The sequence below is a fragment of the Salmo salar genome, chromosome ssa17 (genome assembly GCF_905237065.1).
Source record: "Salmo salar chromosome ssa17, Ssal_v3.1, whole genome shotgun sequence".
NCBI lineage: Eukaryota > Metazoa > Chordata > Actinopteri > Salmoniformes > Salmonidae > Salmo > Salmo salar.
This window is the reverse complement of record NC_059458.1, coordinates 35,985,896-36,012,321: the sequence shown is the minus strand read 5'-3', so window position 1 is coordinate 36,012,321 and position 26,426 is coordinate 35,985,896. Positions and strand designations below refer to the sequence as shown.

Genomic DNA, 26,426 nt, shown 5'->3' with positions numbered 1-26,426 from the left:
AATTGGAGATCAACCCAAAAAAACAACATAGAAATAGAAACTTAGAACATAAACATAGAAATACAAAACATAGAAAAACACAAAACACCCCCTGTCACACCCTGACCTACTCTACTATAGAAAATTACATCTTACTAGGGTCAGGATGTGACAGTTTGTAAATGATGCCTGAGTGTTGGAGTGTGCCCCTGGCCATCCATAAATAAATAAAAACAGTCTGGTTTGCTTAAAGATGCGTTATGCAGAAATCCCTCCTCCATTTCCTGGTTGCATGAATTTGAATAAAACTGATAATTTCAGTTTGTGACAAAACCAGCGGTGTGGAGAATCATTGTACCATCTAAACTGCTGTGAAATAACTTTTCCATAACCACAAATATTGTACAGTGCATTTTGAAAGTATTCAGACCCCTTGACTTTTTCCACATTTTATTACGTTACAGCCTTATTCTAAAATGGATTAAATAGTTTTTTTCCCCTCATCAATCTACACACAATACTCCATAATGACAAAGTAAAAACTTAAATACAACATTTACATAAGTATTCAGACCCTTTACTCAGTACTTTGTTGAAGCTAAAAATGAAAAAAATAATTTAAAAAAGCACCTTTGGGAGCAATTACAGCCTTGATTCTTCTTGGGTATGACGCTACAAGCTTGGCAGACCTGTATTTGGGGAGTTTCTCCCATCTCCACAGAGAAACTCTGGAGCTCTGTCAGAGTGAATACTTATGTAAAATGTTAGTTTTTTGTTTGTTTTTAAAACATTTGCAAAAATGTCTAAACCTGTTTTTGCTTTTTAATTATTGGGTTTTGTGTGTAGATTGATGAGGAAAACATTTTATTTAATCAATTTTAGAATAAGGCTGTAACGTAACAAAATGTGGAAAAAGTCAAGGGGTCTGAATACTTTCCGAATGAGCGGTAGTTATCCTCTATTTAGGTGTACAAAACCAAAAGACAAGACAAGAACTAAACTTAGGAAGGGAAAGCATAGAAATATCACACACAGAACAGATCTACCGCTTCTTAGACTTGCTTTCAATGAGACTGACAGATCTATAACTCACATTTCTATGTGCATTTGGTCAGGTTGCCCAAAAATATACATATTGTAGCTTTATTAATATACGGAATTTGATCTATAGCAGTTTCTTTTAACTTTCACTCAAATATAAGAATTTAGTACTTTTTTCCACCACTGACCATTGGTTGTGTGTGAAATAATACAGCGAAGACAAGGTTATTCAGGAAAATAGTACATAGTGCTGCCTAAAACATACTGCAACCTCGTACTAAATGATTTTTGAGTCATTTATATGAATTTAGGAACTCTACCACAGGTTAAGTGCAACTTACGTTGTCTAATTTAAAGTATTTGTGTCTAATGTGAATTCATGTTTTGTTGACAACGTTTAGCTACCTAATCTACTGAAATTAGATAATTGAACAAGAAAAAATATAATATATTTTTAGAGAATAAAGAAATGCGCAAGTGTAACCGATGTGAAATGGCTAGTTAGTTAGCGGTGGTACGCGCTAATAGCGTTTCAATGAGTGACGTCACTCGCTCTGAGACCTGAAGTGGTTGTTTCCCCTTGTGTTGCAAGAGCCGAGGCTTTTGTGGCGCGATGGGTAACGATGCTTCGTGGGTGTCAGTTGTTGATGTGTGCAAGGGTCCCTGGTTCGAGCCCAGGTTGGGGCGAAGAGAGGGACGGAACCAACACTGTTACACCAGAGCTGTGAAGACAATGACTTTTGTGTCCGTTATTCTTTATTACTACAGAGATTAAGTCTGAGGCCGGTAACATCAACAGTGAGGACAAACCCAGCCTGCCTCTCTCCTTCCACACTGAGTCCAAACCTACAGTCACTGGGTCCTGATTGTGACAGTGGAGCCCAGTTTGCACTGCAGGATCCAGAGATGGCATCAGTGAAGCTGGAAGACTGTAGTCAAACACTGGAGCTGAATGTCAACACTAAAGATGAAGAAGAGGAGGAGAAGATTAGGAAATCTGATAGTTTGTCATGGTAAGAGCAGGTTCTAACTAAGTTTGTTGTTCGTTCCAACTTTCTACTGTGTATGAAAAGTTTTGTGATGAACAGTTTCAATGAGAAAGTAGATGTTATTTCATGCTACTGACACTTGCATGGTTTGATACCAGTATTGCCAGCATTTAAAAAAAATGCAATTCCAGTTAATTGAACACTGAAATTACAGTTATCATCAATCCTTTGAAAAGAGGAACATTTGGAATTGGAATTTGGTTTGCTTTCTGAATTAACTCCAATAGTAATGGAATTGACTCGAATAGAAATGGAATTGATGGTTACTAACTTGTGATAGTGAGTGGAGGATGATATGGCTCCTAATTTTCACTACTTTTGCCCCTTTTTGCCTTCAACTTTTATCCACTTTTAGAATAGTTTGTTCAGAAAAATAGTACATAGTGCTGCCTAAAACATACTGCAAACTTGTAATAAATGTTTTTTGAGTCATTTATGTGAATTCAGAAATCTACTATAGATTAAGTTCTGTAGCCTAATTTAAAATGTATACTTTGTCTAATGTGAACTAATTCATGTTTTGTTGTCTATGCTTAGTTACCAGATTTATTGAAATGAGATCAGTGCTTGACTTGGACAGGAGCTCACCGGAGCTGAGAACCGTCACCTCAAATGTCTACCGTTTGAGCTCATGTTCCTCTTATAGAATATTAGCTCAACAGTATTGTGGAGCTCCTGCCCCTAAATATAAACAATATTTTTAGAGAGTAAAGAAAGTGCCAGAACTGTCAAGACTAACTTTTGTGTCCGTTTCTCTTTATTACTACAGACCGACTCAGATTAAGTCTGAGGCCAGTAACATCAACAGTGAGGACAGACTCAGACTGCCTCTTATTGGGAATTTTCCAGTAAATGTGTGCACATTATACATCTTAGAGTAGTCAGCAGAATAAGTGCACTCTATATGTGTGTCTAGGTCATTAGGCACCATTAAACATGCACCTGTCTTGGGAGTGGGCATGTCTGTTTATTATTGTACCATTGCTATAGCCTAATATGTACTGTTGCTATGGTTATGCCACAAATGGAATCTATGCCCTACATGCACCTGTCTTGGGAGTGGGCGTGTCTGTTTATTTTTGTACCATTGCTATGGCCTAATATTTACTGTTGCTATGGTTACTCCACAAATGGAATCTATGCCCTAATGTGAAACCAAGCTAAAGTTAGTGCAAGGCAATAAGATAAGGGTGGCTAAATGCCAGAGGGGATGAAACATTAACATAAAGAGGAGTTACTATGTGTGTGACGTAAGGAGGAAAACTGTATAAAAAAGTCTGGAAAGACATTGACTGAATATTTCCACTACACTCTCCTTCCGCACTGAGTCCAAACCTACAGTCACTGGGTCCTGATTGTGACAGTAGAGCCCAGTTTGCACTGCAGGATACAGAGATGGCATCAGTGAAGCTGGAAGACTGTAGTCAAACACTGGAGCTGAATGCCAACATTAAAGATGAAGAAGAAGAGGAGAAGATTGGGACATCTGTTTCTCATGGTAAGAGCAGGTTCTAAGTTTGTGTTTTTCATTCCAACTTCCCACTGTGCATGAAAAGTTGCTGTAGAACTGTTTCAGGATGAACTGTTTCAATGAGAAGGTAGATGTTATTTCAAACCGATGTCAAAGCTGACGTGCATACCTTAAATAACATATACCGGACCTAATGAACTCACGTGAAATTTTGCACTACACATGCAACACAGCATTCCTATCCTAGCCCTCCATGTCTGCTGTGTGGATCGACCAGTCATTTGAAAGAGTAAGAACATTTCAGTGAAACAAAGGCGAAATCCATTAAAGCCAAGATAATGCAATTCATTGCCCTTGACAATCAACCGTTCTCTGTCGTGGGTGATGTTGGCTTTCACCGACTGGTCGAGCACTGGTACACACAACCAAGTGCTCTATTTTTCCGATGTTGCCCTACCGGAGTTACACAGTAATAGCGTCACTGCTATTAGCTTCACGACATACAGGCTATGGAACGCCGTTTGGGTCATTGTGTGTCAAAAAAGATACAGTTGCACTGTCAAAGCTGTACAAAAGAAGTCTGCAAACAAGCAAACCGGCCACGAACTATGTGTTTACAATACCGCGTTGGTAATAAAGCACACTTTGTTCGAACGCAACTTTTGCGGTAGCTAGCTGTAGCCTGGTACCTTAGCTAGCACCAATACAACTAGCCAATGACCAGTAGAAACTGCAGTCATTTTCATTATTCTTAGCAATGATTTAGGAATCCTTGTGAGTAAGTATTAGCTAGGTTGCCACTTGTTGTTCGCCTATTGAAAATGAACTTCAGTTCATGAAAATAAACAGCTAGCCAGCTACTTAACCCTGTTGCCCAAAGCTTCCGTTATAAGCAGCCAGCTAGCTTCATCTGGCTAGTGACGCTCGACAGGACCGGGTTATGTGTTGTGAAGCTAGCTACAATAAGGATTAGGCAGAATAGTGGAATTTGTCTTCAAAATAAAAAGTGTCATTGACAGTGATGCAAATTAATACAAATAGTAGAATTATGCCATACTTGTATTTTGAAGGCTAACTGCAAAATCCACTATTGTGGCTAATCCTTATTGTGGCTAGCAACTGAAACAGATTATGTCGGTTTGCTATGTTTTTGGGGAAGAACATTGTTTGCATCCAATCGTTGACATATGAAATACGAGTGATTGTGTAATCAATGTGTAATAACTACGTAAAAAATGTATGAACTCATAAAATTATTATGTGACGGGCAGTCGTATTCAGGTCCTGATTGGTCAACAAGCTTATTTGACATGTCAAATAGTGTTATTTGACATGTATCTTTTTTGACACGCAAAGACCCACGGCGTTCCATAGAAATCCTGGTTGAGAATGAAACTACTGAACAAACGAACAAGGAAACAGCACAGCAAGTAAGTGAAAGAAATAGGTTTTACATTTACGTCATTTAGCAGACGCTCTTATCCAGAGCGACTTGATTATGTTTTACTGGTAATGGGGACATATGTAAATGCTAACAAAATAACTTTTTGGTGTGTGTGAAACCTTTATTTAACTAGACAAGTCAGTTAATAACACTCGGTCTGCGTCAACAGACTTCAGTGCAGGCAGTGCGGTGATTATCAGTTTTCTACATGTGTAATAATATTCAGACACAATTGTCCATAGAGCTAAATGAAAGGATTATGTTGAGGCACAGATCTGGGTGAGGGTACCAAAACAGGTTTAAGTGTTAAGGAGGAGCAGTTGAAATGGAATATTCCAGGTGTCTGTGATGCCCATCTTTTGGTGAGACGTTGATCCGGTGTAGAGCGCAGGGAAACAGAGAAGACATTGTCTGTCATGTGGAGTTTTGATGCAGAGTCTCTGCCAGATAAGGTCAAGGTAGGAAGTGTCAGTTATCCCGTGAGCGCTTTTGTTCCGTAAATACTAGTGTTTTAGGTGTCAGGTTTATGGGCCTGTTGCAGCAGTGTGTAGGAGTGAGATGCCTAGATGTGAGAAGTGTGCAGGAGGGCATGAGATGAAGGAATGTGTGGTATCGGTGGATAAAGTTCTGTGTGTTAGTTGTGGGGGTGCCAATGGGGCTGGAGATCTGAGGTGTCAGGTGAGAGAAAGGCAGATTGAAGTTGCCAGGGTTACAGTTGTACAGAAAGTGTTGTATGCCGATGCAGTGAAGAGAGTGGTAGAGGAAGATGGGTACAGGGTGAGTGATCTTGAGAGGATTCCTGTGAGAAGGCAGAGACCAAGAAAGAGTGATGGGAAGAATATGTGCTTCAGTAAGGTGTGCTTTTTAGCGTTTATAGCCGTGATTGTCAATTATAATGCAGAAATGGATAGAAAGTCACAGATAGAGGTTGTGGTAGCTGCGGCAGAGAAGTACTTGGGATTGCAAGGATTTACTGCAGAACAACTGCAGGGGGTGTTGAGTGGTAGTGGTCTGGCATAGGACTAGATAGGGTTAAATAGTGGAATGGGGTGGTGGGGGTTTTATTGTGGAAAATCACCACAAAGGGACTCAGTCGAACTTAAATGAATCATTCTTTATTATCAGCAAGCTAGAGAGGTTCTAACAAACTTAAAGCACCATAGTACACGTCAGTCAGGAGCTCTGCCAGGGCAGTCCCGTTAGTTCTCCTATATACTGCTTAGACAGACAAGTTATATTTGCATGATTTAGCTTATTCATTATTCACCAGTACAGTAGGAGTATGCAGCTAAAAGTTTGATGCGATCCGCCAACCAAATCCCAAAGAAGAAGAAGGACGCACGTGCACGTCGCTTGACCCGTATGTAGAATGTGAAAAAGGAGCAAAGTTCATATCTATTATTGATGTTTGATGAAGAGTATCTACCACCCTATCTGAAGCTGGGATATAAAAGATACCCCATAAGAGAGTTTGTGTAAAACCCGACGCAATGCAAGAAATGTAAAAAGTTTGGCCACATGTCAAGTGTTTGCAGACGGAAATGTATGCAACTGTGGTGGGGGTCATATTCCTGAATTCCCAGAGTGCCCTGTTAGGGTGAAAGAGGTTGAGGTGTCAAGGATCAGTACTGTACAGCAAATCTCCTATGTGGAGGTGGTGAAGAGCGTTATAGGGGCAAGAGGCCACAGTTCTGAAGAAGATATGGCAGTGGATGCACCACAACCAGTTGCAAATGTTTTACGTCAATCAAGTGATCTGGATACACTTACTGTGAAGAAGATGGATTTTTTAGCATTTATAGCCACAGTTATGAATTGTACTGCACAAGAAGTCCAAGTAGCTGGACATCATTATATCTGCAGCTGGGACGTTTTTGGGCCTCCAAGACTGCAAGGACTACTGTCACCAGAAACTTTTCTGCTCTTACAGGATCCTTCTCAGCCTGTGTAGGGACCTGATTAGAACAGAAAAGCATGCTGATTTAGTTTAATTAAAATGTTGTTATTGATAGTTTGTATGATTTTGAAAATACTGTATACACTGAACAAACATACAGTGCCTTGCAAAAGTATTCACCCCCTTGGCGTTTTTCCTATTTTGTTCCATTACAACCTGTAATTTAAATGGATTTATATTTCAATTTCATGAAATGGACATACACAAAATAGTTGAAATTGGTGAAGTGAAATGAAAAAAATAACTTGTTTCAAATATTTCACATTTTTTTCTCTCAAAAAAACAGAAAAGTGGTGCATGCATATGTATTCACCCCCTTTGCTATGAAGCCCCGAGATAAGATCTGGTGCAACCAATTACCTTCAGAAGTCACATAATTAGTTAAATAAAATCCACCTGTGTGCAATCTTAAGTGTCACATGATCTCAGTATATCTACACCTGTTCTGAAAGGCTCCAGAGTCTGCAACACCACTAAGCAAGGGGCACCAACAAGCAAGCGGCGCTATGAAGACCAAGGAGCGCTCCAAACAGGTCAGGGACAAAGTTGTGGAGAAGTACAGATCGAGTTGAGTTATAAAAAAATATCAGAAACTTTGAACATCCCACGGAGCACCATTATCTCCATTATTAAAAAATAGAAAAAATATGGCACCACAACAAACCAGCCAAGAGAGGGCCGCCCACCAAAACTCACGGACCAGGCAAAGAGGGCATTAATCAGAGAGGCAACAAAGAGACCAAAGATAACCCTGAAGGAGCTGTAAAGCTCCACAGCGGAGATTGGAGTATCTTTCCATAGGACCACTATAAGCCGTGCACTCCACAGAGCTGGGCTTCACGGAAGCAAAAATGTTTGGCATTCGCCAAAAGGCATGTGGGAGACTCCCCAAACATATGGAAGAAGGTATTCTGGTCAGATGAGTCTAACATTGAGCTTTTTGGCCATCAAGGAAAGTGCTATGTCTGGCGCAAACCCAACACCTCTCATTCCCCTGAGAATACCATCCCCACAGTGAAGCATGGAGGTGGCAGCATCATGCTGTGGGGATGTTTTTCATCGGCAGGGATTGGGAAACTGGTCATCCAACTTGAAGGAGCTGGAGCAGTTTTGCCTTGAAGAATGGGCAAAAATCCCAGTGGCTAGATGTGCCAAGCTTATAGATACATACCCCAAGAGACTTGCAGCTGTAATTGCTGCAAAAGGTGGCTCTACAAAGTATTGAATAGTTATGCACGCTCAAGTTTTCTGTTTTTATTTGGTCTTATTTCTTGTTTGTTTCACAATAAAAAATATTTTGCATCTTCAAAGTGGTAGGCATGTTGTGTAAATCAAATGATACAACCCCCCCCCAAAAAAATCTATTTTAATTCCAGTTTGTAAGGCAACAAAATATGAAAAATGCAAAGGGGGGTGATTACTTTCGCAAGCCAGTGTAAACGCATCATGTAAGGTGTTGGACCCATGTTTCGTGAGGTGAAAAAAAAGATCCCAGAAATGTTCCTGGCACACACTTATTTCTCGCAAATGTTGTGCACAAATCCGTTTACATCCCTGTTAGTGAGCATTTCTCCTTTGCTAAGATAATCCATCCACCTGACAGGTGAGGCATATCAAGAAGCTGATTAAATAGCATGATCATCATTAAACAGGTGCACCTTGTGCTGGGGACAAGAGTATCTGAGTAGGTACCTTGCCAGCAGCTAATGGGGATCCCTGATGTCAACGTTTTGAACAGAGCGCCCCATGGTGGCGGTGGGGTTATGGTATGGACAGGCATAAGCTACAGACAACTGCATTTTATCAAAGGCAATTTGAATGCACAGAGATACCATGACACGATCCTGAGGCCCATTGTCCTGCCATTCATCCGCCGCCATCATCTCATGTTTCAGCATGACAATGCACAGCCCCATGTCGCAAGACATTGTACACAATTGAAAATGCTGAAATTTTCCCAATTCCATGGCCTGCATACTCACCAGACATGTCACCCTTTTGAGCATGTTCGGGATAGTCCGGATCAACGTGTACGACAGCTTGTTCCAGTTCCCTACTATATCCAGGAATTTCACACAGCCTTTGAAGAGCAGTGGGAAAACATTCCAGATGCCACAATTAACAGCCCGATGAACTCTATGCAAAGGAGATGGGTCCCGGAGGAGGCAGCGGCAGCTATCCACTTCTCCGGTGCTTCATTTGTAAATTGGGAGGTGCCGGAACAAAAAGGGAGCCCGAGAGGGGGGTGACCTGGGGTTCTCTGAGGTACCAGAACACATAAAAAATAAAAATCACCTTTATAATAAAGCATTGCATTTATTTTCATGGCTTTAGCATACTGACATATTCTTTTTTGATTTTATTTATTTTATCCTTATTTAACTAGGCAAGTCAGATAAGAACAAATTCTTATTTACAATTATGTCCTACCCGGCCAAACCGGGACAATGCTGGGCCAATTGTGCACTGCTCTATGGGACTCCCAATCACGTCCGGATGTGATACAGACTGGATTCGAACCAGGGACTGTCGTGATGCCTCTTGCATGGAGATGCAGTGCCTTAAACCGCTGCGCCACTCGGGAGCAGTGGTGTTGAGACGCTTACAGAAGTGACACACATGGAGTACATTTTTTGTAGCCTAGAGTCCGGGAAAAATGTGGCCTTTTTATAAAAGGATTTCATGCAGTTCTACATCATTTTAGATGACTGGAGACTTTCGCAGAATCTTTTTAGTACGTCACAAATGACCAAAATGACAGGCTACTTTGACTCTGACAAACTGAGAATCTGAGGTCAATAAAAATGACCTTGTCTTTAATCCATCAATAGCCTAGGTCTGCGGAGAAGCACATTGTACAATATGAGGAGGAAATTATAGTCCTAAAAAAGCTTTCCAGTTTCACTGACTCACCCAATTATGTGCAGCTCACTCACCGGCCAAAAGCTTCTCTCTCTTGCTTTACTTTGTAAAACATTGCTGTTCGCTCATATTTGGAAGTTGATAACTTGGTAACATACAGATAGATTAGTATTTTATTTTCAGCAGGATCCATTTGCTTTACAACCTGTGATTTCCAGTGACTGTATTAGAAATATTGCTAAAGGCTTGTTTTGGCTGCATGCTGTTCACTGACAGATTTGCCACATGTTCCTGACTGTAGACATGCCTTGCGATTTGGCTACACACAATCCACAGCTAGGCAATTTTTTTGAAATTAGCTGTTGATCCTCTGTAGCTAAATTCTAGGCTTACTCCTGGTGTAGTATTGGGAATTATTTAATTTATTTCTGAACAGATTGCAGCTATTATTCTATTAGGAAATAAATTAAGTGCAATGCTGGAGAGATAATAGTTGTCGGCTCATATCTAAACTTAACAAAAAAAGAAACGTCCTCTCACTGTCAGCTGCGTTTATTTTCAGCAAACTTAACATGTGTAAATATTTGTATGAACATAACAAGATTCAACCACTGAGACATAAACTGAACAAGTTCCACAGACATGTGACTAACAGAAATGGAAAAATGTGTCCCTGAACAAAAGGGGGTCAACATCAAAAGTAACAGTCAGTATCTGGTGTGGCCACCAGCTGCATTAAGTACTGCACTGCATATCCTCCTCATGGACTGCACCAGATTTGCCAGTTCTTGCTGTGAGATGTTTACCCCACTCTTCCACCAAGGCACCTGCAAGTTCCCAGATATTTCTGGTGGGGAACGGCCCTAGCCCTCACCCTCCGATCCAACAGGTCCCAGACGTGCTCAATGGGATTGAGATCCGGGCTCTTCACTGGCCATGGCAAAACACTGACATTCCTCTCTTTCATGAAATCGCACACAGAACGAGCAATATGGCTGGTGGCATTGTCATGCTGGAGGGTCATGACAGGATGAGCCTGCAGGAAGGGTACCACATGAGGGAGAAGGATGTCTTCCCTGTAACGCACAGTGTTGAGATTGCCTGCAATGACAACAAGCTCAGTCCGATGATGCTGTGACACACCGCCCCAGACCATGACGGACCCTCCACCTCCAAATCGATCCCGCTCCAGAGTACAGGCCTCGGTGTAACGCTCATTCCTTTAACGATAAACAAGAATCTGACCATAACCCCTGGTGAGACAAAACCACAACTCGTCAGTGAAGGGCACTTTTTGCCAGTCCTGTCTGGTCCAGTGACGGTGGGTTTGTGCCCATAGGTGACGTTGTTGCCGGTGATGTCTGGTGAGGACCTGCCTTACAACAGGCCTACAAGCTGTTAGAGATTCACCTAGGGGTCATGATAGGGCTGTACTAAATGTTTGATGTATTATAATAATTGATTATGCTTATGTTGTATTAATAGAAGGGGGGGGGGGGGTTATAAGACCCCTCCCTCCTCACATTTATAGGGTCCTAGACTACAGATGAACAAAATATATACGTTATTAGGTTTAATATTGTTCCACAGTACTTTTCTAGTCTCTGCCTCTTATAAAGAAACTGTCTGAGAAATGTGTGAGAGATAAGAGTCTAATCAAACATTTCACAATAAATCAACTTTGGGGAGTGAACATTTAGTGCCTAGCTTTTAGATAACACTGAAACTCTATGTTTGTGTAGTTGTGGATGCATGGGCTTGGTCTGATGAGCCAATGATTTGCAAGGGACATGGAATGAACGAACCCCAACAAAGCCCTCAGTCCAGCCTCTCTCAGCCTATTGCGGACAGTCTGAGCGCTGATGGAGGGACTGTGCGTTCCTGGTGTAACTCGGGCAGTTGTAGTTGCCATCCTGTACCTGTCCCGCAGGTGTGATGTTCAGATGTACCGATCCTGTGCAGGTGTTGTTACACGTGGTCTGCCACTGCGTGGACGACCAGCTGTCCGTCCTGTCTCCCTGTAGCGCTGTCTTAGGCGTCTCACAGTACGGACATTGCAATTTATTGCCCTAGCCACATTTGCAGTCCTCATGCTTCCTTGCATTCTTGCAGCATGCCTAAGGCACGTTCACGCAGATGAGCAGGGACCCTGGGCATCTTTCTTTTGGTGTTTTTCAGAGTCAGTAGAAAGGCCTCTTTAGTGTCCTAAGTTTTCATAACTGTGACCTTAAATTACTACCGTCTGTAAGCTGTTAGTGTCTTAATGACTGTTCCACAGGTGCATGTTCATTAATTGTTTATGGTTCATTGAACACGCATGGGAAACAGTGTTTAAACCATTTACAATGAAGATCTGTGAAGTTATTTTGATATTTAAGAATGATCTATTAAATACTGGGTCCTGAAATAGGGACGTTTCTTTTTTTTCCTGAGTTTATAACAGCACAGATAGGGGGAAAAATCATAGAAAGTGAATCTCATTTTGGTTTTGTGAGAGATACAGGCGTGCTTCTCTCTCACCACAGCAATGGCCACGCCTTGGTCTAAATAGGCTACAATGTTGCACAAAGCATAAACCTGGGACGGCCCAACATTAATACATTCTTAGAATATCAGGCACGTTTTCACATTACGTTTTTAGGGGACATGACAATTCCAGAGGAATCCAAATGTAATTACTCTGATTGTTACAATCCAAACAGTGGAAATTACTTTTCATGCCACAAAATGTAGGCTACCTGATCCTGGCAAATGGGTTCCGGAACGAAAGACTACAAAACTCAGAGGTGCCGGAGGATCCAACAACAAGCACTGCGCTTCTCATATAACGGGGTAGGGCCATCCCAATAATTCCTGAATGCATGGACGATTGCACCAAAGATCTTTATAACTAAATCAAGATAGACCACAGCTGGTTGTTTCCAATGGGATCAGATGAGTCATAGTGGGCAGTGCCAAGCACGATCTAGCGAGATCCTATTGGCGCGTTCTAGCAAACATCTGCATATTTCTGTTAGGAAATGCCTCCTCTGTGGAGCGCTCGTGTGCAATAACTCAATTCGCCTTTTCGTTCCTTGTAAACAACGTGATTTAAAAAAAACTTGTGCAAAGGGTGAAGTCTACAAAACTTAGTCCACTCTGTTCATAACAGATTTTAGTTTTGGAAACAAAACTGTATTAAGCTCAGATGTTTCATCGATTAGAACATTTGCAGAATGTCGGCCAAAATCCATCTCGTCCCATTTTCTCCCACTGCCGGCCAGTGGGCATATTTGATAGTGAACGGAAACGCTAAGCAGATTCTTCACATTTATACATCCAGTGAAATATCTGTCTTGTTGTTCTGTCTGTGGCTGCACTGTTGTAGTGGGAGAACAGTAAGTTTCAGGCAGGCATGCACCATTCTTCACAATAAAGAAAGCGCCAGAACTGTGACGTCAAGAACCTTTGTGTCGGTTTCTATGTATTACCACAGGTATGTAATAGCACGTTTAAACTTTCTAATATCAAAAGAACATGTTATACCATGCTAGGTAACACATGTGTTAATGTATTATCACGTTTGATAAAGGGTTGATTTGTTATTTTTGTGTCAAACCAAGTGAAGAACGTGATAACTATTTTATGAGCCACATAGCTAGAGACTTTGGGTTTGTCTGAGTGGGTGTACATCATTTTATCAAGGTAACTTAATTTGATAAATAATCAATTTATTTGAGATTTCTGAGTTCGTTTTGCATGTTATTGGTATTTTGTCAAATTCACAAGCTGGGAAAATGGCGGCGCCCACTCTGTCTGCGTCAAAGAGAGACAATTTCACGGGTGCACTACTGTTTTGAAGCTGAATGTAATGATTATCAGTTTCCTACATGTGTATTTGTCGTAGACGGCGTAAGGATTGGACCAAGGCGCAGCGGGTAAAGTGCTCATCTTCTTATTTATTTAAAGAAAACACTTAAACAAAATAAACAAATGACAAAAACAGTTCCATAAGGCTCCCAGGCTATACAGAAAATAACCACCCACAAAACACAAGTGAAGCAAACACAACTAAATATGGCCTCCAATTAGAGACAACGACAACCAGCTGCCTCTAATTGGAGGTCATTGCCAAAAACCCAACATAGAAATAGAAAACTAGATATAAACATAGAACCTAAACCAAAAACACCGAAACACACAAAATAAACACCCCGCCACGCCCTGAGCAAACTACAATGACAAATAACCCCTTTTACTGGTCAGGACGTGACAGTACTAATATTCAGACACATTCAGTTTCTATTTTTGTCTATAAATGTTAATATGGTGTGACGGGAAATACAATTGGTTTTTGATTCAAATAATACATTGAAGACAAAATGATTCAGGAAAATAGTACGTAGGGATGCTTACCTACCAGAGCTGAGTACCGGCACCTCAATTTTCTACTGCTTGAGCTCGTGTTCCTCTTATAGAATATAAGTATTGTGGAGCTCCTGTATCTAAATAATAACAGTACTGGCAACCACAATGAGTACTTACACCTATTTCAGTCCATGTCAAGCACTGAATTAGATAATTGAACAAGAAGAAATAGAATATATTTTAATTGAGAATAAAGAAAGTGCCAGAACTGTCAAGACAATTACATTTTTGTGTCTTTTTCTCATTGTTACTACAGGGTGACTAGAATTAAGTCTGAGGCCGGTAACATTAAAAGTGAGCACAAACCCAGCCTGCCTCTCTCATTCCACACTATGTCCAAGCCTACATTCACTGGGTCCTGATTGTGACAGTGGAGCCCAGTTTGCACTGCAGGATCCAGAGATGGCATCAGTGAAGCTGGAAGACTGCAGTCAAACACTGGACCTGAATGTCAACATTAAAGATGAAGAAGAGGAGGAGACGATTGGGAAATCTGTTTCTCATGGTAAGATCAGGTTCTATCTAAGTTTGTTATTCATTCCAACTTCCCACTGTGCATGAAATTTGCAGTAGAACTGTTTCATGATGAACTGTTTCAATGAGAAGGTAGATGTTATTTCATGCTATTGATACTTGCATGGTTTGACACCAGTATTGTCAGCATTTGTTTTATTAATCTGGGACATCTGGGACGCTAGCGTCCCACCCGCGGTACACACTATCAACAGCCAGTGAAATATCAGGGTGGCAAATTCAAAACTACAAAATCTCATAATTCTAATTTCTCAAACATACAACTATTTTACATCATTTTAAAGATACACTTCTCCTTAATCCAACCACATTGTCCGATTTCAAAAAGGCTATACGGCGAAAGCATAAAGTTAGATTATGTTAGGACAGAGCCTAAACAAGAAAAACCACACAGCCATTTTCCAAGCAGGAGAGGTGTCACAAAAAAACAGAAATACAGCTAAGATTAAGCACTAACCTCTGACGATCTTCATCAGATGACACTCCTAGGACTCAATGTTACACAATACATGTATGTTTTGCTCGATAAAGTTCATATTTATATCCAAAAAACCCATTTTACATCGGCGCGTGATGTTCAGAAAATATTTTGCCTCCAAAACTTCCAGTGAATGAGCACAAAAATTTACAAACATACTCATCATAAACGTTGATAAAATATTAAACTGTCATTCAAAGAATTATAGATAAGCATCTCCTTAATGCAACCGCTGTGACAGATTTCATAAAAGCGTCACGTGGAAAGTACACTTTGCAATAATCTGAGTACAGCGCTCAGAAAACAACAGCAGGCAATACAGATACCCGCCATTTTGGAGTCATCTAAAATCATAAATAGCATTATAAATATTCACTTACCTTTGATGATCTTCATCAGAATGCACTCTCAGGAATCCCAGGTCCACAATAAATGTACATTTTTTTTTACATTTAAGTCATTTAGCAGACGCTCTTATCCAGAGCGACTTACAAATTGGTGCATTCACCTTATGATATCCAGTGGAACAACCACTTTACAACAGTGCATCTAAATCTTTTAAGGGGGGGGGGGGGTAGAAGGATTACTTTATCCTATCCTAGGTATTCCTTAAAGAGGTGGGGTTTCAGGTGTCTCCGAAAGGTGGTGATTGACTCCGCTGTCCTGGCGTCGTGAGGGAGCTTGTTCCACCATTGGGGTGTCAGAGCAGCGAACAGTTTTGACTGGGCTGAGCGGGAACTGTGCTACCTCAGAGGTAGGGGGGCCAGCAGGCCAGAGGTGGATGAACGCAGTGCCCTTGTTTGGGTGTAGGGCCTGATCAGAGCCTGAAGGTATGGAGGTGCCGTTCCCTTCACAGCTCCATAGGCAATCACCATGGTCTTGTAGCGGATGCGAGCTTCAACTGGAAGCCAGTGGAGAGAGCGGAGGAGCGGGGTGACGTGAGAGAACTTGGGAAGGTTGAACACCAGACGGGCTGCGGCGTTCTGGATGAGTTGTAGGGGTTTAATGGCACAGGCAGGGAGCCCAGCCAACAGCGAGTTGCAGTAATCCAGACGGGAGATGACAAGTGCCTGGATTAGGACCTGCGCCGCTTCCTGTGTGAGGCAGGGTCGTACTCTGCGAATGTTGTAGAGCATGAACCTACAGGATCGGGTCACCGCCTTGATGTTAGTGGAGAACGACAGGGTGTTGTCCAGGATCACGCCAAGGTTCTTAGCACTCTGGGAGGAGGACACAAGGGAGTTGTCAACCGTGATGGCGAGATCATGGAACGGGCAGTCCTTCCCCGGGAGGAAGAGCAGCTCCGTCTTGCCGAGGTTCAGCTTGAGGTGGTGATCCGTCATCCACACTGATATGTCTGACAGACATGCAGAGATGCGATTCGCCGCCTTGTTATCAGAAGGGGGAAAGGAGAAGATGAATTGTGTGTCGTCTGCATAGCAATGATAGGAGAGACCATGTGAGGATATGACAGAGCCAAGTGACTTGGTGTATAGCGAGAATAGGAGAGGGCCTAGAACAGAGCCCTGGGGGACACCAGTGGTGAGAGCGCATGGTGCGGAGACAGATTCTCGCCACGCCACCTGGTAGGAGCGACCTGTCAGGTAGGACGCAATCCAAGCGTGGGCCGCGCCGGAGATGCCCAACTCGGAGAAGGTGGAGAGGAGGATCTGATGGTTCACAGTATCAAAGGCAGCAGATAGGTCTAGAAGGATGAGAGCAGAGGAGAGAGAGTTAGATTTAGCAGTGCGGAGAGCCTCCGTGACACAGAGAAGAGCAGTCTCAGTTGAATGCCCAGTCTTGAAACCTGACTGATTAGGATCAAGAAGGTCATTCTGAGAGAGATAGCAGGAGAGCTGGCCAAGGACGGCACGTTCAAGAGTTTTGGAGAGAAAAGAAAGAAGGGATACTGGTCTGTAGTTGTTGACATCGGAGGGATCGAGTGTAGGTTTTTTTCAGAAGGGGTGCAACTCTCGCTCTCTTGAAGACGGAAGGGACGTAGCCAGCGGTCAAGGATGAGTTGATGAGCGAGGTGAGGAAGGGGAGAAGGTCTCCGGAAATGGTCTGGAGAAGAGAGGAGGGGATAGGGTCAAGTGGGCAGGTTGTTGGGCGGCCGGCCGTCACAAGACGCGAGATTTCATCTGGAGAGAGAGGGGAGAAAGAGGTCAAAGCACAGGGTAGGGCAGTGTGAGCAGGACCAGCGGTGTCGTTTGACTTAGCAAACGAGGATCGGATATCGTCAACCTTCTTTTCAAAATGGTTGACGAAGTCATCCGCAGAGAGGGAGGAGGGGGGGAGGGGGAGGAGGATTCAGGAGGGAGGAGAAGGTAGCAAAGAGCTTCCTAGGGTTAGAGGCAGATGCTTGGAATTTAGAGTGGTAGAAAGTGGCTTTAGCAGCAGAGACAGAAGAGGAGAATGTAGAGAGGAGGGAGGGAAAGGATGCCAGGTCCGCAGGGAGGCGAGTTTTCCTCCATTTCCGCTCGGCTGCCCGGAGCCCTGTTCTGTGAGCTCGTAGTGAGTCGTCGAGCCACGGAGCAGGAGGGGAGGACCGAGCCGGCCTGGAGGATAGGGGAATAAATAAATGTTGTTTTGTTCGATAAAGTCCATCATTTATGTCCAAATACCTTTGTTGTTAGCGCGTTCAGTAAGCTACTCCAAATGTAGGAAGCGCGTCGAACATTTCACGACGAAAAGGGAAAAAAGTTATATTTACGTTCGTAGAAACATGTCAAACGATGTATAGCATCAATCTTTAGGGCCTTTTTAACAGAAATCTTCCATAATATTCCAACCGGACGATTCCAAAGTCTTCAAAAACGTTATGGAACACAGCTACCTCTCACGTGAATGCGCGCAACTGAACTCATGTCATTTTCTGAGTCACCAACTTCAAGGCCTTCTTGTTCGCTCTCTGTTCACTGCAAAAGCCTGAAACAAGGTTCTAAAGACTGTTGACATCTAGTGGAAGCCTTAGGAAGTTAAAAATGAACCATAAGTCACTGTGTGTTAGATAGGCAATGACTTGAAAAGACTACAAGCATCAGATTTCTCACTTCCTGGTTGGATTTTTCTCAGGTTCTTGCCTGCCATATTAGTTCTGTTATACTCACAGACATCATTCAAACAGTTTTAGAAACTTCAGAATGTTTTCTATCCAAATCTACTAATAATATGCATATCCTACCTTCTGGGACAGAGTAGCAGGCAGTTTAATTTGGGCACGTCATTCATCCCGAATTTCCAAATACTGCCCCCTATCACTAAAAAGTTAACTGGGCTATCTGGAGTGCTCAGAGAGTAGACTAAAGAAGTGAAGTAGACAAACTGCCAGGGTTTTAAAGTATAATGAAATTAGTTTTTTAACCTTTATTTAACTAGTCAAGTCAGTTAAGAACAAAATATTATTTACATTGACGGCCTACCCCCTGCCAAATCCTAGGTTCCTGCTTGCTAGGGAGTTTTTCGTGGCCACTTTGCTTCTACATCTGCATTGCTTGCTCTTTGGGGATTGAGGCTGGGTTTCTGTAAAGCACTTTGTGACAACTTCTAATGTAATAAGGGCTACATAAAATACATGTGATTGACATGTATATCACACCAACTGTATGTTTCTTCTGATGTTGTTCACACAGGACACCGTGTTGAGACATTCTCTACATCCAGAGAGCAACAGCAGGAAGATCACAGAGCGAAGAGGTTTCACCACTGCCCACATTGTGAGGAGATTTTCCCATTTCTAGCAAAGCTAAAAATACACCTAAAAATACACACAATAGAGAATCGGTATTCCTGTTCTGACGGTGGGAAGAATTTCACAACATCAAAGGCTCTGACAGTTCATCAGAGAGTGCATACAGGAGAGAAGTCTTACTCCTGCTCTGACTGTGTAAAATGCTTCACAACATCAACTGAGCTAAAAGTTCATCAGAGAATACACACAGGAGAGAAGCCTTACTCCTGCTCTGATTGTGGAAAGAGTTTCTCTCAACTGGGCACCTTAAAACACCATGAACGTATACACACAGGAGAGAAGCCTTACTCCTGCTCTGACTGTGGAAATAATTTCTCTGTACTGGAACACTTAAAAGCACATGAACGTATACATACGGGCGAGAAGCCTTACTCCTGCTCTGAATGTGTTAAATGCTTCACAACATCAACTGGGCTAAAAGTTCATCAGAGAACACATACAGGAGAGAAGCCTTACTCCTGCTCTGATTGTGTAAAATGCTTCACAACATCATGTAGGCTAAAAGTTCATCGGAGAACCCATACAGGAGAGAAGCCTTACTTCTGCTCTGACTGTGCGGTGAGTTTCTCTCTACTGAGCCACTTAAAACGACATGCACATATACACACAGGAGAGAAGCCTTACTCCTGCTCTGACTGTGGAACGAGTTTCTCTTTACTGTGCCACTTAAAACGACATGAACGTATACACACAGGAGAGAAGCCTTACTCCTGCTCTGACTGTGGAAAGAGTTTCTCTGTTCTGGGCCACTTAAAAAGACACCAACAAATACATAAGGGAGAGAAGCCTTACTCCTGCTCTGACTGTGTAAAATGCTTCACAACATCAACTGAGCTAAAAGTTCATCGAAGAACACACACAGGAGAGAAGCCTTACTCTTGCTCTGATTGTGAAAAATGCTTCACAACATCAACTTGGCTAAAAGTTCATCAGAGAACACACACAGGAGAGAAGCCTTACTCCTGCTCTGACTGTGGAAAGCGTCTCTCTCGAATGGGCCAGTTAAGAAGACACCAAGGAAGAAGACACCTTAATTCTGCTCTCAATGTGGCAAGAGTTTCTCCCGATTGGGCAATGTAAAAACACACCAACGGATACACACTTAAGAGAAGCCTTATCACTGCACTAACTGTGAGAAGCGATTCAGATTGGGCCATTTAAAAAGACACCAATGTATACATAAAGGAGAGAAGCCTCATCAGTTCTCTCAGACCAGCTAAGATTAGTCACTCCACTTAATTCCCATCTCATAAAGTAATTGGCAACGTTGAGTTGGCTCAAATGAAGAAAGCGTAGAGCACTCTATTGTAATCCTATTGTTTCTCACTGTGAGAGAACTGTGCAGAGGAAAGGGAGTGTTATAGAATGTTAGCCTCTCATTACTTTACTGATCAGTGGGCACCTTGTCAGTTTTGGTGTGTTTTGTTAGCTTCTACTGCAAAGATATTGAGATGATCTTGGATTTGCCCTTAAGGTTTAATATCCTCTGTGAGGCGTCTCACTATGGATTCTGATGGTTGACTGGGTGGTACTGCTTCCCTCTGCAGTTTTCTGTGGGAATGAGCTGGTAGACACAACATACACTGAGTGTACAAAACCTGTTCTTTCCATGAGTAGACTGACCAGGTGAATCCAGGTGAAAGCTATCATCCTTAATGATGTAGTTGTTGTGTATTTATTATGGATCCTCATTAGCTTTCAGCAAAAAACAAGAAACTGCGGTTGCAGTGGAATGAAAACACTGGAAAATTGGGAACATATTGCCTGGTCTGATGAATCCTGGTTCCTGCTATTTCACGCTGATAGGAGGACTAGAGTATAGAGGAAACTACGAGTACATGCATCCAGTGGTGGAAAAAGTACCTAACTGTCATACTTGAGTTGTAAACGATACATTATTTTCTTTAGGAATGTAGTGAAATAAAAGTAAAAGTTGTCAACAATATAAATAGTAAAGTACAGATACCCCTTAAAATTATTTTTACTTAAGAACTTTACACCTCTGTATGCATCCATGCCATGTGTCAGCATTGCAAGGTGGTGGTGTGACGAGTGGGGTGTGTTTTCAGGGCACACATTGGGCCCCTTGATAAAAGTTGAACAATGTTTGAATGCCACAGGATATCTAAATAATCCTTGCCAATCAGGTGCATCCCTTCATGGCAGCAGTGTGCAAATAGATCCATCTGCAAATATATATTTTTTGTAGGATTTTGCCCCATGCCACAATGCTTGTCCAGGAATGGTTCCAAGAACATGACAGTGAATTCAGCTTACTGCAGTGGCCTGCCGAGTCACCAGATCTCAATCCAATTTTGCATCTGTGGGAGGAGATAGAACGAGTTATTTTGAGTACAGTGGGGGAAAAAAGTATTTGATCCCCTGCCGATTTTCTACGTTTGCCCACTGATAAAGAAAGGATCAGTCTATAATTTTAATGGTAGGTTTATTTGAACAGTGAGAGACAGAATAACAACAAAAATATTGAGAAAAACGCATGTCAAAAATGTTATAAATTGATTTGCATTTTAATGAGGGAAATAAGTATTTGACCCCCTCTCAATCAGAAAGATTTCTGGCTCCTAGGTGTCTTTTATACAGGTAACGAGCTGAGATTAGGAGCACACTCTTAAAGGGAGTGCTCCTAATCTCAGTTTGTTACCTGTATAAAAGACACCTGTCCACAGAAGCAATCAATCAATCAGATTCCAAACTCTCCACCATGGCCAAGACCAAAGAGCTCTCCAAGGATGTCAGGGACAAGACTGTAGACCTACACAAGGCTGGAATGGGCTACAAGACCATCGCCAAACAGCTTGGTGAGAAGGTGACAACAGTTGGTGTGATTATTCACAAATGGAAGAAACACAAAAGAACTGTCAATATCCCTCGGCCTGGGGCTCCATGCAAGATCTCACCTCGTGGGGTTGCAATGATCATGAGAACGGTGAGGAATCAGCCCAGAACTACACGGGAGGATCTTGTCAATGATCTCAAGGCAGCTGGGACCATAGTCACCAAGAAAACAATTGGTAACACACTACGCCGTGAAGGACTGAAATCCTGCAGCGCCCGCAAGGTCCCCCTGCTCAAGAATACATATACACGCCCGTCTGAAGTTTGCCAATGAACATCTGAATGATTCAGAGGACAATTGGTGAAAGTGTTGTGGTCAGATGAGACCAAAATGGAGCTCTTTGGCATCAACTCAACTCGCCGTGTTTGGAGGAGGAGGAATGCTGCCTATGACCCCAAGAACACCATCTCCACCGTCAAACATGGAGGTGGAAACATTATGCTTTGGGGGGGGTTTTCTGCTGAGGGGACAGGACAACTTCACCGCATCATTTGACGGGGCCATGTACTGTCAAATCTTGGGTGAGAACCTCCTTCCCTCAGCCAGGGCATTGAGAATGGGTCGTGGATGGGTATTCCAGCATGACAATGACCCAAAACACACGGCCAAGGCAACGAAGGAGTGGCTCAAGAAGAAGCACATTAAGGTCCTGGAGTGGCCTAGCTAGTCTCCAGACCTTAATCCCATAGAAAATCTGTTGAGGGAGCTCAAGGTTCGAGTTGCCAAACGTCAGCCTCGAAACCTTAATGATTTGGAGAAGATCTGCAAAGAGGAGTGGGACAAATCCCTCCTGAGATGTGTGCAAACCTGGTGGCCAACTACAAGAAACGTCTGACCTCTGTGATTGCTAACAAGGGTTTTGCCACCAAGTACTAAGTCATGTTTTGCAGAGGGGTCAAATACTTATTTCTCTCATCAAAATGCAAATCATTTTATAACATTTTTGACATGCGTTTTTCTGGATTTTTTTGTTATTCTGTCTCTCACTGTTCAAATAAACCTACCATTACAATTATAGACTGATCATTTCTTTGTAAGTGGGCAAATGTACAAAATCAGCAGGGGATCAAATACTTTTTCCCCCCACTGTAGATATCAATTCCCAGCCAACTTGACACAATTGTGGGAAGCATTGGAGTCAACATGGGTCAGCATCCCTGTGGAACACTCTCAACACCTTGGACAGTCCATGCCCGACAAATTGAGGCTGTTCTGAGGACGAAAGGAGTTGCAACTCAATATTAGGAAGGTGTTTGTAATGTTTTGTACACTCAGTGTAAATCAGATAAAGAGGTTTTGATCAGTTTTTAACATTAGTTTGGGTGGATTATTTTATATTAGTAAACAATTTTGTTTAATGATAAACAGGCTATGAATCGACTACTTGTGTTTATTAAATTGTATTTTAATATTAGATTCATTATTTTAGTCATTGATGATGAATGTATTTGAATAACTGTATTGAAGTTAATTGATCTGTCAGCAGGTAGCCTAGTGGTTAAGAGTGTTGGGCCAGTAACTGAAAGGTTGCTGGTTTGAATCCCGAGCCGACTAGGTGAAAAATCTGTCATTGTGCCCTTGAGCAAGGCAATTAAGCCTTATTTTTCCTGTAAGTTGCTCTGGATAAGAACATCTGCTATATGACAAGAATGTAATGAAAAATGTTTGTACATGAATTTATGCTGGGCAACCACTTTTTTCTCTTGTGTATAATTATATGAAATAAACAGTTTTTAGTGAAATACTGTATATACAATACACAACATTGCTGCTTTGTTTACCCTGGCCAGAGGGACAGGGCCATAGTAAGCTAGACTATGTAGCTGCTGTTGTTAGTAGCTGTCACGTCCTGACCAGCAGAGGGAGCAATTGTATTAGTTTTGGTCAGGACGTGGCAGAGATTTTTGTGTTATGTGTGAGTTGGTTGTTGGACTCCCAATTGAAGGCAGGTGTGTTGAGTTGCCTTTGATTGGGAGTCCTATATAGTAGTGTGTGTTTTTCCTTGTGGTTGTGGGTAGTTGTTTTTGCACTGCGTTTTGTGTGCCTGCAAAACTGTTCCTGTCGTGTTTATTGTTTTTTTTCCTGTGGATGCTTTACTCGTGTTTATTAAAAATATGAGTATCCACATTCCCGCTGCGCCTTGGTCCATTCCTGACGACAGACCTTACAGTAGCCTACAGTTTCCATGCAATACAGCATGTCAGATCACTAATGATTAGGTGTATAGGCTGCTACATTTATACAAGAGTTTTTGCTTGTGTCTATCAGGAGTGATGTGTTATCAGGCTTGTTAAATAACTACTGGAGGGAAGTGGAGAGCGCGCATTGACCTTTGTGCCCGGCCCACCCGACATGGTCAAGAGAGACAATGGACATGCAGCAGCACTCCAATGTGAAGAACTGTTCAAAATGTACAGTTGTACTAGAATGAAAAAAATATAGCATGATATTTTGGTGGAATGGTAGTGACCAAAAAACAATATATGGTTTCCATTGTACTAAACCTAGGAACATAGACGAAACTGCCAGATGCGTTATAATAGCCCGGAATTAGAGCCACATTTGAAATTGAATGCATGCAGCACGGTGGAAAAAAATCACATTTAAAACATGATTTAAATGTAAATGTATTTTCGGAAGGGCTGTGGTCACCATTCATGTAATACATTAAATATATACATCAGACGGTATTGGGGAGCTATTTCATAGGGTTTTCACGGGTACATTATTTACCCTTTATATCAACCAACCTTATGCTTGGTGTGACTGTTATGGGCAGAGCAGACCATCAGATATGCCCTTATATTTTGTAATATGCAACCTGGAATTAAAATGTAAGAGGACCAGTGCTTCTACAGTGAAACACATCTCACATCTGTGCTGTTTGAGAGCGATGTTGTTAGACTACATTGTATCGTTGTTTCCTCTTCTGGGTGCACTTGTGGGGAACAACATTTCAATTCACAGAGACAATGAGTCCTTCAAGTTTAGCACTATATCCACACGTTTGAATTATCTGAATGATGATGGTGAAGGGGGAGATTGATTTTACAATATACAACGGGGGCAACTAGGCTTTTAGCTAGTCTGGGGTCCAGAACATAATTATCCTATTAACAAATAGCCTATAGCTGCCCAATTCATAGTCCTACACAGTGTAGGCTACACTACACTTTTAACATGTGGTAAGTGGGCTAATCAATTCAATGACCATAACATAATAATGTTGATCTGATTACAGTGGTAAAATCACCAATGTCTATATTAATAGTCCTACCTGTTCTGTTACAATATATTCATCGTATTTCTCCAATGCCAAACCAATGTGTCTTGTTTGCATCGACACTGTCACTGTTTGCAAAGAATTCAATCTGAGATGTCATTATGAATCTAAGCATGGTACTTTCAGAAGTAGATTTCCCACCTCAGACATGAGGCTGAAGTCTGACGCAGAAAGGAAGGTGGGCCTAAGGAGTGAACACCCTGTGTGTTTTACAGTGGAGATTTTAGCATTTAGATATTGTATTATTATTATTTAACCTTTAATTAACAAGGCAAGTTGTGAAACATGCTGACGCCTTAAAGGCTAAGAGAAAGTCTGTCTAACAATGGTTTCAGTGGTCCTACATTGTCACAAGGTATAGGTTGTACACCTATTTAGACCTGAAGTAGCAGACAGTCTAAATCCAGATTAGTGACAATGTCGGACTACTAAAACCATTTGTAACATTATTTAAATTAGTCCAGCATAAAGTTTGAGCTTTCCTTTCAGCACCATGGAGTGAATCCTTACCACCGCTACACCTGGCTATCAAGCCTTATCTGGCAGCGAAACAGTTAATTCAGCCTCATTTACTGCCTTTAAAAAAAACTGCTGATATGGCTGACTTGCTTAACCAATATGGTTTCTACTGACTCCTTGTGGATTTCTGTAAGTCGATAAGAACCGCCTAGTTAAATAAAGGTTAAACAAAAACAGCCGAAACAGTTCGGAAGAGTTTGTGCATATGTTATGACGACATGTTGTGACGTTTTCGTTTTGGACATTGTGTAAGGGGTTTTTTGGCTATTCCGTGCACACACTTTTTTCCTGGAGGCAGGCCGAAGTCAGTAGCTGAAGTCTAAGCCCCTTCATTGGGGATTGGTCAACATTAATGACAGATTTATTGAGTTATCTGACTATTTTGAGGAAGTAGCTATAGACCCTTTTCCAGTACTGGACACACTGACGTCACTCACAGATGTGTGAGACTCTTGGCGACAGTAGCCTAGATTTGCGTTTTTATTGCTTCTAAACAAAATATATTTTTGCAGTTTATATACGCTTTCAATGTTGTTTTGAATCTTGCTTGAACAGTTGCTAAGATTACAGAATGCTAATGCTCATTGATATAGGCTATAGCAAATGCTAGCCAAAGAACCATTTTACTGGTTGAAGTGTTTTTTTAAAGTATAATGCAGCTGATTTGTGATGATGACACAAACATTATATGAAGCAGGACATTCATACAAATCATAAAATCCATTTATAATCCAAAAGTAGTGTGAAATGCACTAATAAGCAACATGTAAATAGAGGCTTTTTTTTGCTGGCGT

At 41.8% G+C, this 26,426-nt stretch overlaps 1 protein-coding gene across 4 annotated transcripts in view; it reads left to right on the top strand.

Moving 5' to 3' along the window:
• The first annotated feature begins 3,035 nt into the window (after positions 1–3,035).
• LOC106592258 (zinc finger protein OZF-like) overlaps positions 3,036–26,426 on the top strand; it is a 510,174-nt gene continuing 486,783 nt past the window's right edge. For 2 of the 4 annotated variants that reach the window (XM_045698555.1, XM_045698553.1), the window contains exons 1-2: positions 3,036–3,567; positions 14,467–14,715. In XM_045698555.1, the coding sequence (XP_045554511.1) occupies positions 14,613–14,715 (103 nt within the window). In that variant the 5' untranslated portion in view covers positions 3,036–3,567; positions 14,467–14,612. Of the gene's footprint in view, positions 3,568–14,466; positions 14,716–18,854; positions 21,385–26,426 lie in introns of those variants that run through there. The other 2 variants (XM_045698554.1, XR_006759926.1) reach the window with 2 other exon arrangements.